The sequence below is a fragment of the Sciurus carolinensis genome, unplaced genomic scaffold, assembly GCF_902686445.1.
Source record: "Sciurus carolinensis unplaced genomic scaffold, mSciCar1.2, whole genome shotgun sequence".
NCBI lineage: Eukaryota > Metazoa > Chordata > Mammalia > Rodentia > Sciuridae > Sciurus > Sciurus carolinensis.
In genome coordinates, this window is record NW_025920557.1 from 37,696 (window position 1) to 49,241 (window position 11,546).

Sequence of the window (11,546 nt, forward strand, 5' to 3'; positions counted from 1 at the left end):
GGAACATGCAAGTCAAAATTATGTTGAGATTCCATCTTACCCAATTCAGCAAGCAATACTCAAGAATACACAATAAATACTCATGAGGATCTCCATAATAGGAATCTATCAGTACTCCTCCTGAGCATGCATATTATTACTTCCACTACAGGAAGCAGAATGGAGGTTAATCTTCAAATTAAAAATAAAATTTCCCATGACCCAGTTATACCAATGCTCACTGGTATTGAAAAAATACAGTCGTCATACAAACAATGGATTATTATTCAGCCATAGAAATGGTACCATGTACAGGGAAATGGTTGGAACTGGATGGGATCGTGTTAAACAAAATAAGCCAGACTCAGAAGTAAACAGGTCATATGTGAAAATGGTCATCATGAAATGTGTAGGAAGACCATAAGTGGGAAGGGTGAGGAAAAAATCTGAAGGAAGAGGAAATGATAAGGTTACATTTTGAGACTGACATTCATCAAACTAAGTTATACACAAATAGGAGTATGACACACAGAAACACTCTATCCTCTTTAACAAATGTGCTGTGGTACGAAACTTTGACCCTCTTTTTATTTTCAGTCTACAATTCCTTAGTGCTAGGATACAATATGTACTCCAAGTATCAATGAGAAGGGAAGTAAAGAAATTTTTATTAAGTATATAAAATGTGTAGGCATATATTTTTATGTGTTTTATACTGTATAATCATAAAATGATGTTGGTGATGTTATCTCACACCCTGCTTTCCACTCACTCCAGTATGTCAGGTGAACAATGGAAGACAGATTTTCACTGTGTGCAGAAGTTCTTCCTCTTATACATTTATGAATCTGGCTCCTTCTCTTCCTTTACGGGTCAACTTTAATTTCATAGCTGGGATAATTTTCAATAATTCCAGAATTCCCCTCACAGACCTATCCACCTCTGAACTATATATAAAATCATTAAATATAAAAGAAGTGAGAAGTATATTTTCTTCCACTTCTTACTTATAATGAATCTTGAGTCTTTCAGGGGAATCAAGTCCACACTTCTGCTATCCTTAACTCCACTATTTTGGTTGGGTTTTCATTACATCCTTTGTCTTCACACTCTTATTCAATCTACATATTTACATTTCCTCTTTATAAAGAATACTTCCTATTTTCCTCCCATCTCACCTTCAGGTTCAACTAACTACTCAATTAATTTTCACTCTAATTCATTCCTTCCACAGTAAGGATACCCAAAATTTATTTATTCCCATCAACTTATAGAAATCTCCATCCTCTACATATGTCTCTCTTGGTGCTGTACTTATTTTCTATTGTGAACTAGTAGGGGCCTCATATATCTTTTTAGGATCACTGCCATCATTATGAGGATAGGGGAGACAATAAATTTTAAAAAGGGATGGAAAACAGGTATTAAAAGACACCTTACCTTTTGGACAGGCGATGACAGGGGAGCATCACACAAGCTCTTTTCCTTGACATGGCTTTTACTACCAGTTGAAACCATATGTTCTCTTTCACTCTCAGCAATATTGTCGAGCAAGGTTCCACGTTTTGGGTTCCTAGTGTCACATTTTACTTTTTCGGTTATAAACAAAGTAAAAAAAGTAGATGAGACTCTCTATTATTTCAAGGTAATAAACAACACAAATGGGGAGTCTTCAAAGAGATTACCATCATTCCTGGATTGCTGCAACTTTTCACACACTTTTCCTTTTCCTTCCCAGACAAACTAGGAAAAACAGAAAAAACATAAAAACTATAATGAGCAATCATGAAATACACTTCCTTGTCAGCAGCTCCCAGATCATTTTTTCCAAAAGACCACATCTTAGTCTACAATGCAATACTTAGTACATACAAAAAATTAGAGATAATACCTTGCACTGCATCAGATTATAATGGAATGATTTAGAAATCAACAACATAACAAAACATAGAAACTACACTAACAACTCTAGATTAAATAATGCACTAGTGAATGGCCAATGGATAGCAGAAAATCAGGGATGAAAGTTTAAAATGTTTAAACGTAAATGAGGATAGGGACAAAACATATCCAAATCTCTGAGACACTATGAAGGTGGTTGTATGAGGAATTTCATAGCACTCACCACATTCATTAAAAGAATAGAAAGTCAACTAATAACCTAACATTACATCTCAAGGCCCTGGAAAGAGAAGAACAAATCAACACTAAAATTAGAAAAGGACTGGAAATCATTACAGTCAGAGCCAACTTCAATGAAAGTGAAACAAAGTTTCAAAACAATTGATGATAAAAAATTGGTTGTTAAAACAAACATGTACTTGATAAAACTTTAACCTAGCTGAAACAAGAATGAAGGAAAAAAATCAAATTCCTACATTTTGTGAAAGAAAATGAAATATCATCGCAGAGTACAGGAAAATTCAGACAATAATCAGAAATATTTTTGAAAACTTATACTCCAATAAATTAGAAATCATGAAGACATTGACAATTTTCTAGAGAAAGGATACCTACCCTAAACTGAGCCTTAAGGACATAGAATATTTTAACATATCAATATCAAGCAAAAAATATTGAACTTAGTATCAAAAGCCTGCCAACAAAGAACAACCCAGGACCCAATTGAATCCCAGCCAAGTACAAATAGACATTCAAAGAGGAACTAACATCAAACCTCCTCAAACAACTCTGAAAATATAAAGGAGGGTAATCTTCCAAAGTCATTCTGTGAACCTAGTATCACCATGATTTGAAAACCAAACAAAGACACACCAAAAAAAAAAAACTTCAGGACAAAAATCCGGGGAATATGAACTCAAAAATTCTGAATGAACTACTGGGAAATTGATACCAAAACTTATTAAAATGATAGCACAACATGATCAAGTGTGCTTTTTCACAGGGATGGAAGGTTGGTTCTACATACACACATCAATAGATGTAATTCACCACATCAATACACATAAAGATAAGAATCACATGATTATCTTATTAGATGCAGCAAAAGCATTTGAAAAGATAAAGATTCAAAATATAAGAAAACACGGAGATAGGATTATATCTGATCATTGAAAAAGCTATTCATACTAAATCTAACACCAACATCATTCTTTTTGTTGTTGTTGTTCTCATTAGTTGTATATGACAGTAGAATGCCTTTATACATTTTGATAGATCTAAATAAATGGAGGGTAAGTTATCATATTTCTAGTTTTACATATTGTAGTATCACTTAGGTCATGCAGACAGATATATACATGAGGTAAAAAATGCCTGTTTCACTCTATTATGCTTCCTAGGCCCATACCCCTTCCTGTCCCTTCACTCCTCTTTATCTAATATAAAGTAACAATATTCTTTCCTCTCTACCCTGCTATTGTGAACTAACATCTGCATATCAGAGAAAACATTGGGCCTTTAGCTTTTTGCTTTTAGCTTATTTCACACAAAATGATATTATCAGGCTCCATCCATTTACCAGCAAAGACCAAAACACTATTCTTCTTTAAATCTGAGTAACACTCCATGGCACATGCACATGAGTCTCTGATATAAAACTCATTTTCTCTATCCATTCATCTGTAGAGGGGGGAACCTTGGTTCATTCCATAACTTAGCTACTGTGAGTTGAGGTACTATAAACACTAATGTGACTGTGTCACTCTACTATGCTGATTTTAAGCACTTTGAGCATAAGCCTAGTACTAGGATAACTAGGTCTAATGCCGGTTCCATTCCAAGGTTTCTGAGGAATCTTCATAGTGTTTTCCATAATGTTGCATGATTTGATTTTCCACCAGCAATACATAAGTTTCCCACATACTTATCAACATTTATTGTTGCTTGTATTCTTGAAAATCACCATTTAAAAATGAAGCTAGAGGCACAATTCCAGAACTCAAACTATACTATACCTATAGTGAAGGAAAAAAAGAAAAAAAGACAGAATGTTATGGGCACCAAACAGGCCCATAGACCAATGATACAGAATAGAAGGCACAGAAACAAACCCACATAAATAAAATTATCCCATACTAGACAAAGGTGCCAAAAACATTCATTGGAAGAAAGATAGCCTCTTCAACAAATGGTGCTGGGAAAAAATTGAAAGCCATGTGTAACAAAATGAAATTAAACCTTTATCTCTCACCCTTCATGAAACTCAACTCAGGGTCGATCAAAGTCTTAGACACTAGAACAGAGACCCTGCGACTACTAGAAGAAAAGTAGGCCCAATCTTCACCATGTTGGCCTAGGATCTGACTTCCTTCACAAGACCCCTAAAGGTTTAAGAAGTTAAATCAAGAATCAATAAATCGGACATGTTCAAACTATAGAGCTTCTCCTCAGCAAAAGAAACAATCAATAATGAGAAGCATACAGAAGGAAAGAAAATCTTTACCACGTGCACCTCAGATGAAACCTGAATCTCTAGAACATATAAACATTTTGAAAACTTAATACAAAGGTCATCCTAAATGGAGAAAAATGAAAGAATATCCTTTAAAAAACTGGAACAAGATAGGGATGCCCTTTAACCATTTCTGTTCAACAGAGTCCATTGTCACCCTAGCCAGAGCTATTAGGCAAAAGAGAGCAAGAAAAGGGATACACACAGGAAAGAAGAGCTAAAACTAGGTCTGTTAGATGAGGACATGATTATACACCTGTAAGACCTAAAAGCAATGCACCAGAGAAAATTCTAGAACTCCTGAAAAATTTACCAGTGTAGGGGCATACAAAATTAACACCCATAAATCAATTTTATAAGAGTAAACTGAAACAATTCATAGACAATAAGGCAGACTGCAGAAGGTTTCAAAAGGATCCTACATAAAAAAAGAAAATGAAAATAAGACATGCATGTGAAAAATAAATATCACTAAATTAGATAAGCAAATTTCAATAAGTAGAAACTCTGAATTTAAAAATAGAGCAAAAGGACATGAGGAAATACATCCCTGTCTACCCTTCACACTGAATGTAAATGGGCTTGATTCTACAATTAAAGGCATTAAGTGAAATAGTGAGTGAAAAAAATCAAGAGCCAACTGTATCTTGTCTGCAGGAAATACACACCACAGGCAAAGAGACACACAGTATGAAAGGATGGAAAATGGTATTTCCTTTTCATATAAATGGAAGCCAAAAGCAAGGAATGGTAGGTATTCTCATGTTTATCAAAGTAGACTTCAATCCACAAATAGCCAGAGATGACAAAGAAGACCAATAACTATTGGTAAAAGGAATAGGCCAAAAAGAATGTTTAATCACTATAAACATTTACACCTTGAAAATCAGTGCCCCACATTTAATGAAACAAAAAGTACTAAAAGTAAAGGGACAGATAGGCCATGTACCATAAGTATGAGTGACTTCAATATACCACTCTCAAGAAAACCTATGGCATCCAGAAAAAAAATTCAACATTCACTACGGAGTTCAACTGTACGTTTGATCAAAAGGACTGTAGAGATAGATGTGTATGCAATACTTCCTCGGACAACAGTAGAATAATCATTATTTACATAGAATTTTCTCTACAGAAGACTGGAATTATGTCATCAAAGCTATTCTTAGCAAATACACAAAAGCAATGAAAGTAATTCCTTGCATATTATCAAATCACAATAAAGACCATTTCAAACCCACACCAAGAAAAACACAGAAACATTACAATCCCTTACACAGTGAGAAATGTACTTTTGCATGAACAATGTGTCATCAAAGAAATTGGGGGAAGCATTAAAAGTCCCTTTGATTCAATTGAAAAGAGAAAAAAAATAGAATCTATGATTTACATTGTAAGCACCACTAAGAAAGAATTTATAAATATGGTTACATAACTTATAAATCAGAAGAAACTCAAATAAATCACCTGTAGATGAATTTCAAGGACTCAGGGAAACAAGAACAATCCAATGCAAAACCCAGTAGAATCAAAGAAAGGATAAATAGTTGTGCCAAAATTTATGAATTAGAAAAACAATGAATAATACAAACAATAAATGAAACAAGGAGTTGGGTCTTTGAAAAGATAAACAAGATTAAGAATCCTTGAACCAAACTAAACAAGGAAAAGAGAGAAAAGATACAAATGAATAAAGTTACAGGCAAAAAAAAAGGTGAATCTTATAATAGACACGATTCTGAAATCCACCAGATCACCAGGGACTATTTTGAAAAGTTAAATGCCAATAAGTGGGAAATCCAGAGGCCTGTTGACATAAATTACATCATAAAATCTAGCAAATGGAAAGAAAATTGAAAATTTTCTGGACACATATGATCTATAAAAATTGATCAGGAGGAAAGAGGAAATTTAAAGAGAGCAAAAGCATGCCATTGTACTGAAAGAGGAATGAAAACCTTTCTACAAACAACAGCCCTGTACCACACACATTCATGGCTACATTTTGTCAAAGCTTCAACAGAGAACTAATACTGATGTTCCTCAAAAAATAGATGGCAATTAGAAAAGGGAAGAAAACTGACAAAAATGGCATTATATGAAGGCAATGTCACCCTTAGCAAAACTGCCAAAGAATAAAACAAGGAAAGAAACTTATTTAATAATATTCTTAAGATATTTTAAAATGTGCTCATGCAATACTTCAAAACAATTTCAAAATCGCATTTAGATGATCATACATCATCATAACACTGGTTTAATTCCAAAACTACATGGACAAGTCAACACATGCAAACTAATAGATGTAGTACATAATACAGAGGAATCACGAACAAAAACCTCATGATCATCGTAATCGATGTATAAAAAGCATTTCACAAATTTCAAAGTTCCTCCATGAGAAAAGTCTTAAGAAGCTAGAAACAGCAGGAACGTGTTATACTATTACAAAGGCTATGTATGCCAAACCCAATTTCCACACTTAATGGTGAAAAGTCTACAGCATTTCCTCTAAAATCAGAAATAAGTAAAAGATATGCATGATCATCTCTCCTATACAAAATAGCGCCTAAAATTTTAGAGCAATTACACAAGGGAAGCATATACAAGGTAAGAAGTCAAATTATCCCTATTTACTGATTTCTGACACTATTTGAAGGAAGATCCTACAGACTCTACCAGAAAAATTTTACGATGTAATAAACAAATTTGGCAAAGTAGCAGAAAACAAAATCAACAAGTATCAATAATATTTCTACACAAAAAAAGCAATCACACTGAGGGCTGGTTTGGGCTCAGTGGTAGAACTAGCCTGGCATGTGTGAGGCACCAGGTTCAATTCTCAGTACCATATAAAAATAAATGAGAAAAATAAAGGTACTCGATACATTTACAACTAAATAACTTAATAGAAACCCACTGTGAATGAAATCAAGATAACTGCAACTCATAATAGATGAAAAAAAAAAAAAAGGAAGAAAGCTCACCAAGCAGGTGATACAAATATTCAAGGATAATTGCAGAACAATGAAAAAAAAAACAAAGAAGATAGAGTCTCCTCATATATTAATTAAAAGGCAACCTTATATGGGGAAGATAGCCAAGTACAGAAAGTGGTTCACACATTTTATGCAATCCCTATCAAACCTCCATCGAAGTATTCACGCAACTGGAAAAAATATTCTGAAATCCATATGGATGAAAAACAGACCAAAATTACACAAAGGAAACCTGAGACATAAGAGCAAAGAAGAAGGCATCACAATACTCAATTTCAAAGCAAAAGACACAGCAATCATCAGGAAAACAGCATGAAAACAGCACTAAAACAGAAACACAAAACAGAATTGATGGAAGTTACAGAGAAGAACCCGCTTGGAATTCATCTGATATTTGGACACATGTGCCAAAAACATATGCATGGGAAAAGCCAACTTCTTTTTTTGATAAGTGCTGGCAGCAAAGGAAGTGATAAAGTGCATGAATAGAGAATCCACAACAAAGGAGGAAATATTTGTCCACTACTCCTCTGAGAGGGCATTAAAAACAAGAATGTTTATAGAACTCAAAACACTATACATCAAATACAATTAATCCAATTAATAAGAACTTGACAGACATACCTCAAGAGAAGAAACACACATGGTCAAATATACATGAAGAAAATGTTCAAAGTATCTAGTAGTCAAGTGAAAACTGCAGAGCTTTCTTCTCTTCACAGAAAGAATGGAAATCACCAAGAATATTCATAATAAATGTTGGAGAGGTTGTGGGGGGAAGATACACTCACACATTGTTGGTGGGACCACAAATTAGTGCAACCACTCTGGCAATTCATATGGAAATTCCTCAAAAACTAGGAATGGAACCACCATGTGATCTAGCAATTCCTATCCCGGGTACATATCCACAAGTTGTAAACTCAGCAGACCAACAGGGATACAATTACATCAAAATCTATAGCAACACAAATCAGAGTAGTCACGATATATTGAATGGATTATAAAATGTGGTATATGAACAGAAAGAAGTGTAACTGTCTTAAGAAATGAAATAATGCCATTTGTCAATGAATGTATAAAACTAAAGAATATTGTGCTAAATAAAATAAGTCATATGAGAAAACTGAGATTTCAAATGTTTTCTCCCATAGGTGGAATCTAAAGCAAACAAAGAGCAACAAAGTAGGGATGGATATAATTAAGGTCAATGGGGGATTAATACAATGGAAAGAGCTTCATGGGGAGGGAGAAGGGTTCAGGCAGGGGAGGGAATTTGAAGGAATTTGACAGTATTACTCTTCAAGTATGGAAATATATAATAGGAAATCCACCTTTTATGTATTAACTATGAATTAAAAATAAATAAATAAATGAGTGGAAGATAGATCAGTACAGTAGAAGAAGGTGAGGGGTGAGAGGTGAAGGAAAAGAATGGGAGGAACCAGGGTCTGAAATGGTATAAAAAAACATACATTTATGATTATATCAGTATGAACCTCACTATCATGTACACGTTTAATGCAATGTAGGAGCAAAAGCAAAGGTCTCGGTAAAGTGGATGTCATATGTAGAAGAATGGAAGTAGATCTCTATTTCTCCACATGAAGAAGACAATACAAAAGCATTAACAAACCTAGATATAAGAACAGAAACCTACAACTATTTGCAAGATTTGGGAAAACATCTCAGCATATAGACATGGAAGATGGCTTTAGGAAGAAGAATATTACTGCTGAGGAAATAACAGCAAAAAGAGATAAACAGGAGTGCATCAAAATAAAGCCTTCTGAAGAGCAAAGGAAACAACTAAAAGAGTGATGAGACAGTGTATACAATAGGAGACAATACATGCCACTTAATTTTTGACACAGGATTAGCATACTAAATATATAAACAACTAAAGGAATTCAGCACTGGAAGGACAAACAACCTTTTTAATCAATGGCAAATGAACAGACAGTTAACTAAAGGAAAGGTATAATTGGTCAACACTTACATGAAAAAAGATTCACTGTCTTTTGCCATAAAGGACATGCAAATGAAAATTATATTGAGATACCATTTTACCCAATTCAGCAAGCAATACTCAAGAATACACAATAAATACTCATGAGGATCTCCATAATAGGAATCTATCAGTACTCTTCCTGAGAATGCATATTATTACTTCCACTACAGGAAGCAGAATGGAGGTTAATCTTCAAATTAAAAATAAAATTTCCCATGACCCAGTTATACCAATGCTCACTGGTATTGAAAAATTACAGTCGTCATACAAACAATGGATTATTATTCAGCCATAGAAATGGTGCCATGTACAGGGAAATGGTTGGAACTGGATGGGATCGTGTTAAACAAAATAAGCCAGACTCAGAAGTAAACAGGTCATATGTGAAAATGGTCATCATGAAATGTGTAGGAAGACCATAAGTGGGAAGGGTGAGGAAAAAATCTGAAGGAAGAGGAAATGGTAAGGCTATATTTTGAGACTGACCTTCATCAAACTAAGTGAACACGTATAGGAGTATGACACAGAGAAACCTTCTATCCTTTATAACAAATGTGCTGTGGTACAAAACTTGGACCCTCTTATCATTTTCAGTCTACAATTCCTTAGTGCTAAGATATAATATGTATTCCAAGTATCAATGAGAAGGGAAGTAAAGAAACTTTTCATTAAGTATCTAAAATGTATAGGCATATATTTCTATGTGTTTTATACTGTATAATCATAAAATGATGTTGGTGATGTTATCTCACACCCTTCTTCCCAGTCACTCTACAACGGGAGGTAAACGATAGAAGACAAATTTTCTGTGCAGAAAGTCCTCCTCTTACACATTTATGAATCTGGCTCCTTCCCTTCCTTTACGTGTCAACATAAAGGTCATAGCTAGGATAATTTACAAGGATTCCAGAATTCCCCTCACAGACCTATCCACCTCTGAATTATATATAAACTCTTCAAATATAAGAGAAGGGTGAAATATATTTTCTTCCACTTCTTACTTATAATGAATCTTGAGTCTTTCAGGGGAATCGAGTCCACACTTCTGCTATCCTTAATTCCACTATTTTTGTTGGGTTTTCATTACATCCTTTGTCTTCGCTCACTTATTCAATCTAGATATTTACATTTGCTGTTTATAAAGAATATCTCCCACTTTCCTCCCATCTCACCTTCAGGTTCAACTAACTACTCATTTAATTTTCATTCTAATTCTTTCTTTCCACAATAAGGATACCCAAAAATTATTTACTCTTACCAACTTATACAAATCTCCATCCTCTACATGTCTCTCTTGGTGCTGCACTTATTTTCTATTGTGATCTAGTAGGGGCCGCGTATTTCTTTTTAGGATCACTGCCATCATTATGAGGATGGGGGAGATAATAAATTTTAAAAAGGATTGGAAAACAGGTATTAAAAGACACCTTACCTTTGAGACAGGCGATGACAGGGGAGCATCACACAAGCTCTTTTCCTTGACATGGCTTTTACTACCAGTTGAAACCATATGTTCTCTTTCACTCTCAGCAATATTGTCGAGCAAAGTTCCACGTTTTGGGTTCCCAGAGTCACATTTTACTTTTTTGGTAATAAACAAAGAAAAAAAGTAGATGAGACTCTCTATTATTTCAAGGTAATAAACAACACAAATGGGGAGTCTTCAAAGAGATTACCATCATTCCTGGATTGCCGCAACTTTTCACACACTTCTCCTTTTCCTTCCCAGACAAACTAGGAAAGAAAAAAGAAAAATAAAAACTATAATGAGCAATCATGAAATACACTTCCTTGTCAGCAGCTCCCAGATCATTTTTTCCAAAAGACCACATCTTAGTCTACAATGCAATACTTAGTACATACAAAAAATTAGAAATAATACCTTGCACTGCATCAGATTATAATGGAATAATTTAGAAATTAACAATATAACAAAACATAGAAACTACACTAACAACTCTAGATTAAATTTTGCACTACTGAATGGCAAATGGATAGCAGAAAATCAGGGATGAAAGTTTAAAATGTTTAAATGTAAATGAGGATGGGGCAAAATATATCCAAATCTATGAGACACTCTGAAGGTGGTTCTATGAGGAAAGTTCATAGCACTCACCACATTCATTAAAAAAATAAAAAGTCA

At 34.2% G+C, this 11,546-nt stretch overlaps 1 protein-coding gene across 1 annotated transcript in view; it reads right to left on the bottom strand.

Moving 5' to 3' along the window:
* The window catches only part of LOC124975842 (uncharacterized), a gene marked incomplete at its 3' end in the record, with an annotated part of 36,296 nt that extends 25,161 nt beyond the window's left edge, over positions 1-11,135 (bottom strand). Inside the window, exons 1-4 of the mRNA XM_047538349.1 lie at positions 11,080-11,135; positions 10,836-10,984; positions 1,665-1,722; positions 1,420-1,568 (exon numbers count right to left, since the gene is read on the bottom strand). Of these exons, the coding sequence (XP_047394305.1) occupies positions 1,420-1,568; positions 1,665-1,722; positions 10,836-10,913 (285 nt within the window). The remainder of the gene's footprint in view (positions 1-1,419; positions 1,569-1,664; positions 1,723-10,835; positions 10,985-11,079) is intronic.
* Between the last annotated feature and the right edge of the window lie 411 nt (positions 11,136-11,546).